At 39.8% G+C, this 18373-nt stretch overlaps 1 protein-coding gene across 2 annotated transcripts in view; it reads right to left on the reverse strand.

The window, feature by feature from the left end:
• Positions 1-152: 152 nt before the first annotated feature.
• The window catches only part of sesn1 (sestrin 1), a 53163-nt gene continuing 34942 nt past the window's right edge, over positions 153-18373 (reverse strand). Inside the window, exons 1-9 of one of the 2 annotated variants that reach the window (XM_079361262.1) lie at positions 6096-6370; positions 5237-5302; positions 4936-5136; positions 4655-4837; positions 4183-4419; positions 3808-4062; positions 3524-3714; positions 3272-3416; positions 153-3186 (exon numbers count right to left, since the gene is read on the reverse strand). In XM_079361262.1, the coding sequence (XP_079217388.1) occupies positions 3100-3186; positions 3272-3416; positions 3524-3714; positions 3808-4062; positions 4183-4419; positions 4655-4837; positions 4936-5136; positions 5237-5302; positions 6096-6197 (1467 nt within the window). In that variant the 5' untranslated portion in view covers positions 6198-6370 and the 3' untranslated portion in view covers positions 153-3099. Of the gene's footprint in view, positions 3187-3271; positions 3417-3523; positions 3715-3807; positions 4063-4182; positions 4420-4654; positions 4838-4935; positions 5137-5236; positions 5303-6095; positions 6371-18373 lie in introns of those variants that run through there. The other variant, XM_079361261.1, reaches the window with a different exon arrangement.

Here is an 18373-nt window from a genome sequence, read left to right on the forward strand (position 1 = left end):
CTCACAATTTTAGCATAGCATCAATGCTATATTTCATTAATTATAAAAGTGGCTAAAAAAAGGCAGCCTTGCATAACAGAAGAATAAGCTAAGTCAATGTAAATTAAATTTAAAAAAATATACGATGTGAAAAAAGAGATTTTTATTTCCAGTCCATACACTGGAATATTCCCATGCCTTTGTTTATATACTTAACTTATACTAGTTTATGCACTGTAAGTTGTTTCCTATTGAGCTCACAGAAGCCTTAACTTGGACATGTACAGGGATCAATTCTTAACAACCCTTTGCACATTTTTATTATAAACTCAATCTGCTGTTTGTAAAGGTTCTTCTATGATAATGTACTTTCATTCCCCGCACGAGGACATCTTTTATAGGAAGTTCATTCTGTGTCATTGGAACTTGAACACAATGAATAAAAACAAAGTGAACGTTTTTTGCTTCCCAAAGCCTTTATTGGTACGTAGATATGGGGCCAGGCAGTGCTTACAAGTTACATCAAGTAGCCTAACGTACAGAATTTCAAAATCACATCTTCGTTACATCAAAACAAGTCAGAAACGACACGTAATGTAAAAACCCTCAGTGTCAATTCCCCCAGTTTTCACACAATAGTGACCTTTAAACAACCACAAGACGAGCTGATGTTTCAAACACCTAAACAAACGTATTAGCCAGAGCTAATGACAAACATTGTTCTCCATGAATTCATCAGGTTGATATGAAAGACAGTTGGCTGGCTGATATAAAGGTTTTTAAACAATGTTTCCTATGCCGTTCATGGCATGAGAAAGCCACTGAAACATGAAGGCAGTTTGGTCAGTGAGGATAACGCTGAGGTTGACAGATGGTATTGATGGTAAAACATCCTGAATGTCAGACTGATAGGCTGCCTCACTGGGTAGAAGACAGAGCTGACCCAAAGAGGTGTGACATGTAGGCCAACAGAAGACAGAAGGAAGGTATCCTACAAGGAATTCCCCCTTATCTCTATTTGAATGTTGGTCAGCATGAGCAAAGAGAAACTTTGACCTGGAGTACATCACAGAAACAGGGACAAATAGCAGATCCCCTGTGAGTCATAGTCATCATGCTTGTACAGTAAAATAATTCACATTGAAGTCCCTGGACATTTGCACTGTTCCCCTGAGCTCAGCTTGCTGAAGTCAGCTTTATCATTGAACAGCTGAGTGTACTTTGGAACAAGGTGATGAAATAGCACTTTTCACAATTCATATTTTTGCATAACAGTAGTCATAATTGCTAATTACCATGGATTGTTTTATTTCCTGTAACTGTGCAGCTGATCTGAGGGTGACGCTGATTGTGCTATGACTGCTCTAGATCCTGATAATGTCATCCTCTCCACAATACAATCTCTACAATAAAAAGTAAAATCAAGTTAAGGAGAAAACTACGAATGATACACAACAATTTAACATCATAGTTTATTTTTTTTCATCTTTTTTTCATATAAAAAGTGTCAGTAACTGACATCAGTCAGAAGCTTGAAAAAAAAAACCTCCATTTCCCCTCAAACCACTTCCAAATGTACCATTCCTTTTTCTTCCTCCTTCTCATTCATCCGATTCTCTAAATCCGCCTTTAGAAGAATTCAGTACTTAACTGGTTTTTAGTAAACATAAAAACAAAAAAAGCAGAGGTTTCACACCTCTTCAAAATAAAATAAAAAAAACAAAAGCTGCTTTTTGCACTGGTTAGACTTCCCCAGTAGGGAAATAAGCACAGCTACGACTGCAGTCGGCCCTGTGTGGGCGTGCCTCGTCCCCGAGCAATGAGAACACGGCACCCCAGAAAGAGTCTCTGCTCACCAAAGAGCACTTCTTAAATGTTTTCTAGAGAAAAACAAGAGGTATTCATTTACTGGTAAAATTCACAATCCAAAGCTTCAAAAGTGTTAGGGTGACCAGGCAGCTGGGATAAGCGGAAGACAGAAACTGTGTGGTTAGGACAACCGGAAGCAAATCCCTCCTGGAAACACCTGGTTTCTAACTCTCCTTTTGATTCCCCCCACCCTCCCGTCCCCTCCCCCAAACATTACCAGAAAATAAAAGAAAAATCATTGACATACACAACAACAACAAATGATTAACAGTTATCTCACAAAAAAGAGCTACAGCAGAAGCAAGAAGTGTGTCCTTCAAAATGCCTCGCTTTTTTTGACACATGAAATTCACAGACGTACTTTTTTTGTTTTCATCCACACATCAGTCATCGTCCATCCACACGAGTAAATTCAGACTCAAAAAGGGGCTCAGACAGTGTTCTTTGAGTTTCCCTCCACTCCACTCCTCAGATTAGCTTACATTGACATTTGAGATCGGGGGTGAGAGGGAGGTGAGAGTAATGCAGTGGATCTCTAATGGATAGGGGTTTCAGGGGTGATTTCGGAGATCAATATGACCCCACTGAAAACAACATGGGAGCAGCAGCATCAGCACATTTGCAGACTGTGCTGGATAGTTCAGGCACACGTAAAAAAAAAAGAAAGAAAGAAAGAAATCCGACTTAAGTTAACGCTTCCATGTCCAGTTACCACATCAGCATCCCTTCCCTTAATACAAAATGAAATAAAAAGACTCTGAAGTAACTAAACATAGAACAGTGATGAGAATCAAAGTGCAGGCTGTTTGTCGCAGCACAGCATTTTGGGGATTTTTTTTCTGCAGGTCTTCAGTCTACCAGGAGATGGAGGAGATGCTGGAATACTGAAACGTCATCATGGATGCCTCCTTGTCAGTGCTCAGGCCCCGCACAAACTCCCTCAGCAGAGCAAGAGTTCTCCAGGCCGCCCTCTCTTGGTCGGTTTTGGCACTGCAGTTAACACCACTGAGTTTGTGTATCCACTTGGAGCTTGAGAAGACATTCTTCAACAGTTCTTTTTTTTCTTTTTCTTTTATTCATTTGTTCTGATCCTCTTCTGGACATCCATCCAACAAGCTCTGTCACAACCCAGGGCTTCTCACGTCCCCCTCTCCCCCTCCCCCCCTTTTGATTTTTTTTTTTTCTTGAGGTGTCCCATAATGAGCAACAAAGACAGTAAAAAGACAAACGATAAAAACGCCAAAAAGCACTTCATGTCATGTAGCGGGTGATCGCTCTCAGAGCGTATAACAGTTCTGCTTGCATTCGCGCTTCCATAAGAAGCAGATTAACGTGGACCTGAAGAAGACAAAAGAGAGAGAGACTATTAAGCACTGTACAGTGAGTAATACATTCAAATAGGTGCTACAGATCAGGATCATACCTTCTCAGAGTGCTGAAACTGCCTCCAGAAGCTCTCATACATTCGTTTGGTGGTCTTCTCGGGACTACACACCATGGTCTTGATGTAGATCTTAAAGCTACGGTCCAGAAGTTGGTTTATCTCTCCGTAATCATAGTCGTCATACCTGAGACATCCAGAAAAAAAAGAGTGTGAGAATACACCAAAACTTCACTAGGCACTTTTTTTTACCAAATCAATATTTCACCTTACAACATGCTGCCAGCAACTAACCTGATGCCAAACATGCAGTGGATGTAGTTCCAGATGGCCCTGCGCAGCATACTGGTGTCCACATCCTTGTGCGTTGCCATGGTGTTGTAAGTCAGATTGTATGCCATCTGAAACTTTTCATCCAGCATTTGACCCACATCCGGGTACAATCTGTTGACCAGGGAGAATCCATGATCCTCCCAGCTGTAGTCCTTCAGATAGAATAAACAAATGGATACACATCAATCAAAGAGGTCTTTATCTAGCGAGCTGTTCTTTACATTCGGGTGGTGAGGGATCTTTACCTGCACTCTAAATGTGGGCACGTGCTCCCCCCTCCTGGAGAAGTCCTTGTAGCCGTAGCTAGGGTCCTCAAAGTGTCGGGAGATGTCCCTGGAGGGGACACATTCCTCCTCCTCTGCAGTGACGACCAGCATGCTCTCCGTCTTCTCCCTCTCAAAGCGTGTCGCCATCTCCTCTTGGCTGGCCTCCTCGTCGTCCCGGCATTCCTGCAGCTGCTTCATGCGCTCCATCAATACCTCCACCTCGCCACACATCTCCTAAAAAAAAAAACCAAAGAGGAAGAAACCCAAAAGTCAGACGGTCCCAATTTTCAGGTAAAGAAAAATTCACATGACCATTTCTTTAATCTATCTCTTCAGAGTCTACTGAGTACCAACCTGGTTGCCCAGTGGATCGTCATGGTGATTAATGTGACCGTTTCCGTTAGCAATGTCACACAGGCAGAACTGGCTGACGGAGGGGGGTCTGAAAGTGTGTCCGCCGTCACAGTGGATCTCAGGCGTGATGCCACATCCAAAGGTGAAGGAGGCGAGGGAGTGGTAGTGTGTAAGGAGGACGACCGCATGGATCAGCTCTGCCAGGGACCAGCTGTGTTCCTCCGCCTTCAGAAGACGCTGAAAAAAAGGTAAAGGCTGGGTTAAATAATGACCTATCAATGGCCTGTGGTAAGATTGGAAAAACCTGATCAATTTCCTTATTACAGCTACTTTTGTTTGCACAAACGTCACCTTTAAAGTTTTAAAAATCCATCAAAGTAATTGAGCTGTAGCCTCCACCCATGATCTCAGCTGGTTACATAACACACTTTCATGTCCTCATCCACCCTCCGGACCGATCCCACCCTCTCACCTCCATGTGTTCCTTGGTGAGAAGCCAGGGTCGGTGGGCCAGGATTTTGTTGAGCTCTCCGAGCTGCTGCAACTTCTGCGGGGCTTCATCGAGACCTTTTAACCATTTGGGATTGCCACCGACCTGGAGGAAGTCGTTCACATGCAGGTTGACCAAGTAGGAGCACTGGTGTCTAGCTGCCGCCTGTCACATGACAAAGATATTAACCACTGGAAAATTGACATTTCTACAGTTAAATAGAGGCATAGATTTGAGTTTGTTGAGGATAAACCCGGCTGTACCATGATGCCGATGTAGTGTCGGTAGTGCAAAGATAGGGGTCCGTCCATCTGCAGCAGGTAGTGCTGCGTCCGGAGGAAACTCTCCAGGTACTGTGGGTGGAAGCCCATAACCAGGGAGATGTTATCCAGGCGACCGAGGGCTGCAAATGCATCCTCAAATATCGACTGTGTCCGGGCGTCCACTTTACTGACTTTGAGAATCTATCAAGAGAAAACAATAAATAAATGGGTTCATCGCGTAAATGTTTCATGTTGTAGCTTATTACACCAGTCCCAGGTGGGATTAGAGACAGTCTCGTACCTCTTTCTCAGGGATAAATCTGCTTGGTCCGTTTCCTAAGGGTCTTGGGATCCTTATTCCCAAGTCCTGCAACACAAAAAAGAAACGGAGATAGGAATAAACACATTAAATATCACAGGAAGAGCACAACGAACATCCCTTCTCATCTCTCCTGCAGTCCCTCAGCTGTCACTTCATTGCTCCATCAGAGTGATAAATCAGTGTGGCTTTGTTTGTCTGACACTAATAAACCTGCTATTTATCCTCTGAATAATTAGAATTAAAACAAATTTATAGACTAGGGTTTTCTCCGCTTTAGAAGCAGCATTACAATAATTCCATTCACAAAACCAGAATTACACTTTTACGTGAAAAAAAAAAAAGGAAATGTAAGTAAAACTTTAACAGATAAAATCACCAAGGGAAATGTAAAACACAATAGAAAGCCCTTAAATTAGCTCTCTCGTGCCCTGTAACTTTCCGCTGCTTGTCGAGACATGTCCGAGCTGTGGACACTGTCCCGCAGAGCACAATGAGACAGATGAATGAATGACCACGAAAATGCTCATTATTGAGGCTTGACACCGAGTGAAAAAAACACGCATCTCAACGCTTCATTTACGTGTCCACTTCTTTGGACGTGAAATGAACAAACCAAACAAAAACAGGCACCATCTGACCCGTTGACCACAAACTCTTGTTACTGGTAAACAAGCAGCACAAAAGACTGCACTGCAGCTTGTTTTTCTCAAAGGAAAAACTTCACATAAAAAAACGCCAATAATAACATACAATCTACATCCAAACGTCATGCCGAAGCATCACAAGCGTGCTTTTAAATTAAGTGTTTTTCGCTCCTTGTGCATTTCTTGTCTCTTACCTTTTTGCTGAGACGTTCACAATGTCTGCATGTCTTTAACAGGCTTGTCACTTTAAAAGAATTATTCTCCACGTTCGCTGCCGGTGTGACCGCGTGCCTCATCTCGTATCCTCGCTGCACTTAGATTAATTTAAAGGTATAAAAACATAAAAAACGCTAAAATGGGGAGCTCTTTCCTCCTCTCTTTGTTCCTGGAGGCACTGGGTAAAGTGCTCGACAGTCAGCTGTTGCAGCCCTGAAGCAGAATACCGTCCTCTCTCGCGCATACATTCGGTAAATAAGTCGAGGCTCGTGTGATTGACGTGCTCGTCGGCCAATCAGGGGGCGATAACAACCTCCGTTCAACCAATGGAAAGCACGAGAGGGCGGAGTCAACGTTGGGCCTAAACGTGAGCAGAGAGAACAAATCCCCCTCCTCTAAGAAAACATCATCACTTCTCTCTGCTTCTTTTGTTCCTTGCTGCCATTGATCATGATTGAATTTACTGTTATGCATGTATAGTCTTTGTGTTACATGAGGTCAGTGATCACGTGATCACTGATTGATTGTCCCCAATCACTTTAATCAATACGTAATCAATCATAATGGTATGGAGAAACCTTTCTGCAGGTTTACTAGAAACCTTTCTGCAACACTGTAAAATAAAACTTGATGACAATTAAAAAAAACAATCCGTTTAAAACAGTGTGTGATATGTGCATCCAGTAAAAACAACAAGCCAAAGCCAGCACTAGCACGTAGCAGAGACACGGCTCCAAGACCCCTCTGACCCCCCCTTTTTGGTGTCTTGCAGCACTAGGTAAGAAGAGCCCTCAGCTGAAGAGGGTAGAGAGTTTGTTTGTGCACAGATCTGCACTAGAGCTGGATCGCTGAAAGACCTGCTGCAACAACAGCCCTTCAGTTAGTGGTTTTGCAGCACAGCCTATCAGACCACAGATAATGCCATTCCTCCTCCACCAATCAGGCTCGGCTGAAGGAGTCCTTTAACAGCCAGGAGGAAGCAGAGATAAGAAAGGCAGCTCTTATGGCTTTGTTTATCCCAGCTTGACAATAACATGGTCACTTGAACAGTATATAACCGTTTTATCACACCATAGAGGTAAAAAGTAAATTATTACAAGAATATATCAAATGAAATGTTCTGACAACAACAATGTACTAAAACTGCTATACACATTAGTTGTGGAAATAATGTGCACAACAAGTCGTGCTTTTCTGAACTTTCTATTTTTGCTTTAAAAAAAAAAAAGCACATGCAAGTCAAGTGGATGTTCGCCTGTGGAACAACATCAACCACACTACAAAAGCATCCACTTATTGGCCTGCTTTGTTGTGCTACACACATGCACATCTGTGCGTCATTTTTTCGTGCGAGATCTCAAAAATAACATGTTTCCCAAGCAAACAGGATTCCACAAAGGCTCATCTTATGGGAGCAAAACAACAAAATACGGTTTGAAAAAGATACTGTGCAAGCTTTGTTATTTCTGCAGTGCAGCAACTCTGGTAGGATCATGTTTGGCTGAACTGTCAAGGGACCCCAATAAAGAAGCAGACAAGCACATAAAACTTGGTAATGATGAGGACATGATTAATAGCAGCCAAGAAAAGGCAAGTCTGCCCCTGTGCACTGTGATCCAGAGCCTGCCTGGCCAGTTCTGCAACTGACTGTTCGTTGGATAGCACAGTATTCAGCAGATTCATTGTGTGGATCGAGCCAACCACCCCCTAAACCCCGTCCGTCCCTCCCTCCCTCCCTCCCTCCCTGGTGCCTCTCCTGATGGCATAGGATGGGGTGCAGGGCAGTTGTAAACATGTTCCCAGAGCTGGAGTCAGCACTGCTGCTGGGAGCCCCATGGCTCAGCAAAGCTGCAGAAGAGGCTGGTCAGCGTTAGGGGCTTACGACACTCCAAACCTTTTACATAAAAAGCGCTTAGGCCTCACAGACAGAGCCAAACACCATTGTCAGAGGGCTCACACCGACTGCTGTATAAAGCTATACTGCACCCACATCAGGAGTATGTATCTATATATGTATGTATGTAGGCCTATGAGTGCAGTCAGTCCATACTTCTGCTTCTTCTTAGATCAAGACTGATTACATCTTAATTTCATCGCGGCAATGTTTCACAGTTGGTACAAAGAGGAGTATTATGTAAAAAGCAGAACTTGTAAACAAGTTATAAGAGGCTTTGGTGAACAAAGATGAAGACTGAGATACGTTCTGGAATTTGGCTGGATGTGTTTTTGTCAAACTATACTTTCAGTCCCTATAAATTAAGCTAAGTGAGTTGAACCTGTCTTGCCACTTATTTCATGTCTCCATTATCAACACATTAAGACCATGAAACATATCTGACAAGAAGCATTGACATATTGTGCCTAGCTTGTATTAAAAAAAAAAAAAAAAAAACTTGTCACACTGTGTCTTCTGTGGTAACTTCAGAAGGATGTTCAGAACAGCATGACCTGTGAAAAACCACACTGCAGGTGTCTCAGAAGAGTCTGAAAACCTGCTTCTTAAGACATCTTGAGTATCTGATGTCACCTTCAGTAAGTTTGAATGCACTTGTTTTTGTAGCTAGTGGCTGCAAGCAAATGTGCTTTTTATAAGCTTCAGTAGATGAACTTGTAGACACAGCATGGCAGCTGAGAGACTAATTTACTGTTTTAGCAGATAAATCAGCAAGTGGGAGGAGTATGATAGACATTTGCAGTAATAGGCCACAGGGTTAGGACAACATTGGGAAGAATAGATATAATAGAGAAGGCTCCTATAGCAACAGGAGTCATCTCAAATGTGTTTTAACAGTGTGTGTAGCATCAGATCGTGATCTGCACGAGGAAAGGCCTGAACAATAGACACATTTCCACTAGTCTTGCACTAACAGTAATAACATGTTTATACTTAATAGTAGTAAAGTAGTCAGGAACAAAGCATTACATAAATGAAATGATCATTATAAGAAGCTGTTTTAGCATATGGCTACTTTAACTCAGTTTCTTTTGATGGGTAACTAAGTTGAAGAATGAAAAAAAGACGCAAGCTTTATCTACTTATAAATAAAATGGGAGTCTTTTAAAAATAACACCTCTCCAGCTCAACCCAGCACACTCTAGGATTGTTTATCCTGTATGACATGCAGCTTTATGATGGCTTATGTTGGCAAGCTAAACTATTTTTTCATCACATTCCTGTGACTCTTCCTTGCTTGTGTTACTACACAGTATTTACCATGATCCCATAATCGCTTCTTGCAGCCACAAATGCAGTAACAAAAAGTTGATATCAGCTAACTTCAATGTTTGAACCAGTTTCCATCAAAACTTTAATAACTACTTCTCACTTGAGTGCATTAGCTTATTTATTCATGAAGAAAGAGGAGGACAATATTTGGCAGAAAAATGCAGCACATTCACCATATTCACAGGGAAGCAAATTTTCTCTGCCATCACGAGGGTGGGACTCTCAAATCTCCTGTTTAATGTTGTACTGCTGTTTTCCATGTAAGAAAATCTTATAAACTTAAAGAAAGTGAATACTTACAAAGAAAAATGATACTTAACATCTAGAGGGGTCTTGTACGCTATTTCAAAGTAAAACAACATACAGTATTTGATCACACATTAACTCAGTTCACATCGCAATCTGACTTAGCTAGGAATTAAAACCTCTCCTTAAGATTCTGTATCTTAAGGATGTGTAGAGTATCACTTTAAATGTGTAGAGTTAGCTTGGAATCTAATGGTAACTCCTGTCATATGTATTTAACTTGTTATCAAATTCTGTATGTATTATCCTTAAATCTGAACCAATGGCCCTTGAGAATTTCATCAACTGTTATGTTTTGGGTTGTCGATTAATTTGGGAGAAGTGAAATGATGAAATTGCATTTCTTTTAAGTTTATGTGGTTTACCAATCAACGGCATTTGAACATTAGCTTTCAAGCCATATTTGAAAATAGATACAGCATTACAGGCGGAGCCCTGTTCATTACAGTGAGTTGAGAAAATTATTCACTGATTTATATATATACACATATACATATATATATACACACACATACACACACACATATATATATATACACATATATACATACATATACATATATTGTCTCTTTCCCCATGTTAGCTTCAGGGGAAAAGTCTTTTTTGGCCCAATATCATCATACAAGATGTGTAGAGATGTTTCTTTGGATTTTTTCACGTTTGTTTTTTTAAATTTAAAAACTAGATAGATAGATAGATAGATAGATAGATAGATAGATACTTTATTGATCTCGAGGGAAATTCAAGATAGTATGTGAGTTTCCAACTCGAAAGGACATAGCTTTCAGTAACATAACTAGGATGGAGAGCTGCAGGGAAAAAAGAGCGGCCGCCATTGAAATAATTTTTCAGCTTTTTAAAACAATCCTGAGTTTTGTGACCCTTACACAGCTGACAGGACACTACTTCAACCGCGAGAACTGGCAAAGTAAGTGAAAGTGTTCTAACGAATGCCTCTTTGTTTAGCTTTTCATTGACGACATTACTAATAAGTAGTTTTCACATAGCATGATGCAAAAACTGACGAAAAGGCATCAATAAAGATCAGATTTGTCTGAAAGTCATCAGTTAACATGGTCACTCTTTTGACTGTAACACCAGATTGTTAGTGATATTTGCTTATTATTTGAATAGCTCCCTCTCCTCACACTGCAGTTGGATTAAAGTCTACAAAAGTACAGTTTCATGTCTGACTCAATGATGCCCATTTCAGGAAGTGAAGGTCAAGAAATAACCCAGGCTTGTCGCGACATCGGTTAATGCCTCACATCCAAAAACTGTCTTTCACTTGAAAGAAAAAAAAGTGATAAAAACATGTTGATGGTAAGAAAGTCAATTAATATCTCTGTAGCTTACAGCAGTAGTCTTTCTTGCCTGCTAGGCGCACAGTTCTATAAGCGTGTTACATCGCTCCAAAAGTTTTGCGGTTTTTTATTAAGCATAAAATATTAGTTACATGAAGTTTTATTTTTAACTTTGAATTTAACACTGGCCTCACACTTTACCTGCCACTAGCGTTGCATTGGCACAGGAGAATTATAAAAGGTGACAACAAGACCTAATAAGTGTGACTGGCTCCACGAAGTTTGACTTGGTGTTTCACCTCCTTTTTGTGACTCTTTCATGTGAATTCTAATTACACATTTTTGAGGACAGTTTTAAAGCTAACTTATACTTTATTGTTACTAATACATTCAAATGTTACTTTTAAATTCTCGACCCTCGTGTCAAAGAGAACAGAGAATCCTTTTAAAAAGCAGGAAGTTCCCTGAGTTAGAGTCTGATGATCTTAGAGTAAAGGGAATAATACAAGCAAACAAATACTAGATATTTAACAGCTGTGTTAATTAACAACAGAGTAACAGAAACAACAGAAAATATATCACTGATCAAAGTGGTGAGAGTGGATACTAAATCTGGGACAAACAATTAGTGCTAAAGTAAAATAGCTTTTTCATTAACATCTACTGTCAAGATTTAATTCACTAAACTTTTTATAAGTCTAAAAGTATGGCAGCTAGTCTCTCCAAAGCTCCCGAAAGTAGTTGTTTTTTTTTCTTTATAAGTGTGAAGCAGAATTAACAACAGCCTCAAACCAATAAAGGAGGTGATAAAAGTTGATGAGATTAAAAAAAAAAACCAAAAAACCAGAGAGGAAAGCATGCCAGCACTTAACTCTGCACATGTGTGTTTCTGCACTGGGGTTACTGTGTTTTCTCATTCAGTTAGACATGAGAGAACCACAAAAACTGTGGGGATGTTCAACAAGTCGCACAAGTCCACCAGACCAGTTCAGATCTAACCAATCAGAGCACAGAGAAGAGAAGCAGAAAACTTTCTAACACTGACACAGGCCTAGCAACAGGCTTCAACCAATCACAGTGCAGAACAACAGTTTCAGGAACCAATCTTCTCCGCTCTCTTTCTCTGCCTCTCTTGTTTCTCTGGGGGGGGAAAAAAAAGAGAAAAGAAAACAGAAAAAAAACTTTTGCCGAGGTATGAAGTTCACTGAACAAACCAATGTGGTCTGGGTCACAGAAAGTTATTTAGTATACTCATTTGTTTGCCCAGTTTTAATTTTGGGCTTAGTTTCTATTCAAAAAAAGTTTTAAAAAACTAATGTCTCCTCACTTCACAGGAAACACAAAACCAGATGGCTTGACTTAGCTCACAACATCAACTTGAGTTTGAAAAACTACAGTAGACTTTTGTTCTCAAAGTAAACAGAAAACATGCTATAAGTGTCTTTAACAGGAAATCACTGCTTCTAAATGTACAGATTTACAGATACAAAGATAGTTTAAAACTTGTCAAAGAGGAAGAACTGCAAAGTCAGACAATATCCCCCACCACACTCTTCAAACAGGACTTTTGGGTTTGCCTATCTTTCAACGCTTAACCCATAGATGTAAACGGAGCAGACTAGAGGATTAACCCCTACCTGTCCAAAAGCAACCTCATGCAGACTTTTCTCTACAATAACCAGCATAGAAAACTGGACCAAAGTTATCTCAAACCTGCCGATCACATCGGCTATTTAAAGGATGAGACAAAAGGGAGAAAAGATGAAGCATTGTTTGAATCAAAGTATGAAAAATCAACACTTGACAAGTTGCCTCTATTTGAACGTCCATTAAAAACTTGCATAGAATTCCATTCAAATTAAAAGACTGAATTGTCTTCCTGTCTGTACAGCAGATCTCTATGGCCCAAAGACGCCCTGATAAAACTCTGTATTCTGTCCCTGAGATGCTGTAAGGGATTTGGGCAGTACATTTGTCTTCAACCATAATAATACATTTTCTATTGATCCGCCGATCACATGTGATCCAAACCCTGCAGGGGTGATTCGAAAGGAGTACAGATCAGCTGTGATGTTTCTCCACTAATTTGTGGAGTGTACTGTCATTTTCTTCTGCTCTATATTAATTTGTGTAAAGACTTTTGATCCAAGGTTGAAAGATTGTTGACCAAAGGTGCCCCCTTTGGCCCTTTTGATCCCTTTTCTTCTCCTTTTTTTCCCAGTCGCCTCTTTACTGATCTGTGTGTATTCTGGCAAGCTATCAGAGTGCAGTGGTCTCGCCAAGCGCCGGCCTTCCTGAGGGGAGAGGCGTGCCCCCCCTCAACCCCCAGACCAGCAGGCCCTGGACCAACGCACCAACACTGGGAGGAAGCAGTGTTCCCTGGATTCCATGAAATGTAGAGGAACTGCAGAGAGCTTGACCAAGGAAAAGTAAGTGAAAAAAAAACAGGTTGAGATGGAAAAGAGGTATATGGGACAAAAGATAACCTCTCTTTTATGACAGTCATAATCATGCAAATACACAATTTCTAAAAAAAAAATCTGTGTGAGAGGCGTTAGCCTGCAACCACAGTGTGCACGTGAGGAAGAGCGAGTTCCCGGGGATGTTATTCTTACAAGTCGAGGGCAGCTGTCACAATACAACAGGCTGCAAGAGAAAAGACCCCATAGAAAAACAGAAAATACCAATCCCTTCCCCTGCTATCTTTAGCCTGACACAGCCACCAAAGATCAATGCAAAAACTCTGGTCCTGTCTTTTTCTTGCCAACTTCTCTGTATCACAACAACTCATAAGCTCCGCCCCCAGCTCCACGTAAGTTTAAACACAGAACTATGAGTCAATAGTTAACGCCAAAAGTTAAAAAGACATAACTTCAACAGACTTTTACAAAGCAGTGCAGAAGACATGTATGATATCTATGGTTTGCTTATCTCTAGAACTTACGTTATCAAAAAATAAATAAAAAATAAAAAAAAGCATGCGGTCGTGGTGTAAGCTGACCTTACTCCACCATGGCCACTGAAGGAGCCACAGCAGCGCCCAACTACAGGCGCTGTTTTCTGTGTGCCTTCTGGCATGCCCAGCTGTTTCTCTCTCTCCATGTGAATAGACCTTGGGCTCTGCTGACTGTGCATAAAGAAAAATGACTCATGTCACCAGGAACCTGGCCAAACAGTTGTTGATCATCAGCCTCTAATTCTCAATGAGCACTGTAAGCCAAATCTCACAAGATCAGATCCTTCACCTGCTTGTGTGAGAACACAAAAAACGGATGATTCATTACCAAACACAGCAATAAACAACATGGTCTAAACAGCAGCTTACAGTTTCAGACACTTTTGACTCGAGACCAAAGAGGGTGGTTTGATTCAGAGGATGATGAGCCAAACAAAATGCAGAGTTTTATATTCCTATGTGTTGCTGCTCAGAGAAAACAAGTCACCCCATCTTATCCTTTTATGTTACTGAACAATAAGGGTTGCCAGTCTTGAGAGCAGGGATGAGGTGTGAGTTATATCAGCCTGGACAGGAGACAGAAACAGAAACTTATAAAGTCTGATGTAACACATCACAGAGACGACAGCTCACATTAGAAACCTCCTGTATTCACCTTATTCAGAAGCCATTTAAACTGTTCCAGTGACGTCTTTTAATGACTTCTGTGATTCCCCACTTTTACATGCTTTTATTAATCAATTCCTGCCTAACCAATGTTACGTTAGTGAGAAAGTGTGAATGCTGATGTTGGCCGTTTTCTTTTGGAAATTTTGTATAAAGGTAATCATGGTAAAGAGATAAGATGTCAGATACCTTACTGTATATTCAAAAAGTTACAGTCAGGCCGAATAAAGTTACAACAGGCAAGTCTCAAAAGGTAGTTTTAAAGCTACAAACAAATCCAATAAAAGGAACTGAAATAAGAGATAAAGGGTCAACAAGATGATGAGAACAATAAGAAAACATAAAGAAGAGGGAGACGACATCACATCACAAACACTACATAACAAAATGATGATAAAAGGGAAGACTAAAAGATGGATGGTTAAAGAAATATATTAAAGCAGGAGACAGAAGAGTAAAACATTAGAAGGAGTAGGAACGAATAAAAGACACGAGCAGTAAAATAAAACAAGGAAAGGATAAATTAAAAGATTTAAGCATTAAAAGAGGGATAAAGAATGGGTGAAAACATTAAGAGCAAAAGCTAGGAATGAAAGCCATTCCTATTGAAGTGTGACACTAGTAACATTAGCTTTTAGCCATCTTTTAGCTAATGTATTAGCTATTAGCTAACATTAGCTTCAGTCTGTGTTTATTTAATTATCAAAATGATGTTATTGAAATATCATTAATACCACAGCATTGCTTCAGCTGCTGATCAGTGATGTAATGGTACAATAATAATGATTTGTAAGTAACTTAAAGTTTATACAACTTTTATTTAAATCCCACCGGTTTTTTTAATTGAATTGAATCCTTGAACACAGCAGTTCAACATTAAAAAAGCCTTTCACTTCCCAGCCTGAGCAGGTCAACAGAGGAAAGGCTGCTGTATGAATTTGGTCAATTCATGTAAGATGTCTGTTGTCAGTTTCACTTCTGCCATTTTCTTTGTTCCCCCTTTCTGTCTCATTAATCCGTAACCTTCACCAGAATACATTTTGATTGCATAGAGTGGATGTGTTACTGCTCTACTTTAAAGAGGTAGAAAGTGATATGCTCTAATCGTTGCCCTCGGAAACATTTTGTCCGTGTCCTATTACTTCATTAATAGTCAATGAGCTTGATTACTGAATGGTAGAACAAAAAGCTGGCAGAACCTAATTTCCGTGCTACGTCATGGTGACTGCTTCATTAATGTTTAATGATTTATAAAATACCTTTCTGATGACGGGGAAACTTGACCACCTTTGTCTCTGTCTTTTTCACTGAGTCTTAGCTGACAAAAATACCATGAATGCAAAAGATAATTTTAAATGCTTCATGTGAGTTTAAACTTAAGTACAAATGAACATTCTCCATGTTGGATTTAAACTCACAAATTCTAAACAGATAAAAACTTTTTTTTGTCCTGTTGCTACACCTAACCTTCTGTTCTACATCGCAAATGTGCAACTGAGACTTATTTGTTATTAGTCTCAGTTGCACATACACATCAGGTACCGTTAAAACACTCACAAAAGTAATTGGTCAGAATTTCTTGAGTAAAAATCCCATGAATCAACAAAGATGCAGTATACCCATGTGGGTAAGAATTTCATTGACCACAAGAAACTGCAACGGTCACATCTGGTCCAAATGACCAGGTTTAGATAAATGAGAACAAGGGGAGGCACTTCTTTTAAACTCGTGCTCTCATTGACTATTATAGGCATACGTCAGAGAACGGACAGACCTGATTGGGCAAATGAAGTGCTATTGAAAGGTCAGAGTGCAGCTGCCTTTTGAATGTATCTGAACAGATACATTAATTGAAAAATATGAAATATTACAGAAAACACAGGGGTATTTGGGAAAACAGTGCAGCTGATGTCTTCAAATTAACTTGATTTTAACATGATGATAATAGCCAGTCTTAAGCCTATATGTTCCTGTGAAGTTTACAGTATATCAATGACTTTATCTCTTAAATGAATTTTGTTGACTTATCCTGCTCTGTGCAGAGTTTGGGTTTTTTTTGACAACAGGAAACTATGGGCTTGTTCTCCCTTTAACGGTCAACTGTTTTCTGCTCTATCTGAGTGGACTCTGCTTTCAAAAATACACAACAGCACCCACAATTCCTAATCAACAGGCTTATCAAAGGTCAGTAACAGAAACACAGTCCTTTCTAAAGGTAAGGACTGTTTTGCGTTGGCATTACACACGGTGAAGGCAGCCGACCCAATGTGTGCAAACACATGAAGGACAAGCAGCAACACACAACATACTCACTGCACATGTATATGCATGTTTCTTCTCGTGAGACTATACCCAGGGAGTTCCTCAAGCACATGAGATCATGAGTTCAGTATTGTCCACAGCAACAGTGGAAACATGTAGAAATTGCTTGCATAGGCAGTTTATCTTCTGGTCCAAAAATATGTCCACACATCCAACAAGTTCCGCAAACAGAACATGACAAGTCGTGCACGTGTCTCATTATCTTCAAGAAGTGAAGTAATAAATCTGTACTATACAGGAACCTGACTGTTGGAGGTTTTGCTAAATGACATTGTGAGGAAAACTTCACATTTTGAATTTATCATTATAAACACAATATGCTGTTTAAATGATTAAATATTGCACACAGATCATATATACCATGCTTGCTTGATTTTGCAAAAGCTGCAGATTAGAAAAAAATGTGTTTCTAATCAAATGTTCTGACTTGTTGTTAGAAAAACTGGCCTCATATGATAATATCTGTGGTTTGTGTTATTCATCTGAACAATGAATCCAGCTTTACTTTTTTTTACACTTGTAAAACTGAACTGGGTTAATGTTTAAAGTTTAGTGTATGCTTGTTGTTTCCTTTTAAATATCTCCATGGACCCCATAACCTTTACAGAATTGTGTGTGTGCTTGTGTTTGTGTGTGTGGTCCTCATGCCACAGGTAGTGTTGGATATATTTGCTTTGTGGTTAATCAATTACAGGACTGTTGGACTAACAACAGAACAAACCAACAACCCAAACTCTCCCATATCGTTCGTCATGTGGTCCTAAATCTGATTGAATTTTTATGCCAACTTTTAAGGGTCAGATGTTATTGAGAGATACAAATAGCTTCCGTAAAGTGTAGCAATCACTGGTTATATTTGTGTAGTGATGAAATGCTGTTATTCAATCTGCTGATTCATACAGACACTCTTACACTTTTAAATCAATCAGAAGGTTGTGACTTTTTTGGTTTTAAATTGAATTGGCTATTCTTGTAATTGAATGTTGTTATTATTATTATTGTGAAAAAAAATCACTGATGTGCAATAAGTGGACTTACATAACCAAAGAAGGAGGACACCATTGAATAAACACTGCCAAGCTGTCTGGCAGTGCTCCTATGGGTGCCATGCTAGGTAAAAATCACTTAGCCTACAAGTGAGGTAATGAGCAGGAATAGTACATGGTTTTGTTAACTGCTATGCATTTGCACTGTGGAAGCTTTTTTAAGTTCAAAAGTTAGAAAAAGGAGAAGGTCATCTACAAAGAGATGATCAGCGATATCTTACAGGACTGTTGAATTTCGATATTTCTAATTTTAAAATGTTCTACTTCTTAACAAAAACAAAAAACATCTTACAAGATGTGGAAGGTATTTAGTAAAAGTATAAAAATCTTCATTTATTCTTGCAGACAAAGAAGACATTTGTGTGGGTCATATGTGATAAGAAATGTAATAAAATCAAGCAATGTAGCTACCACTGATAAGTGATGCTCA

The sequence above is a fragment of the Symphodus melops genome (assembly GCF_947650265.1).
Source record: "Symphodus melops genome assembly, chromosome: 1".
NCBI classification, from domain to species: Eukaryota; Metazoa; Chordata; class Actinopteri; order Labriformes; family Labridae; genus Symphodus; species Symphodus melops.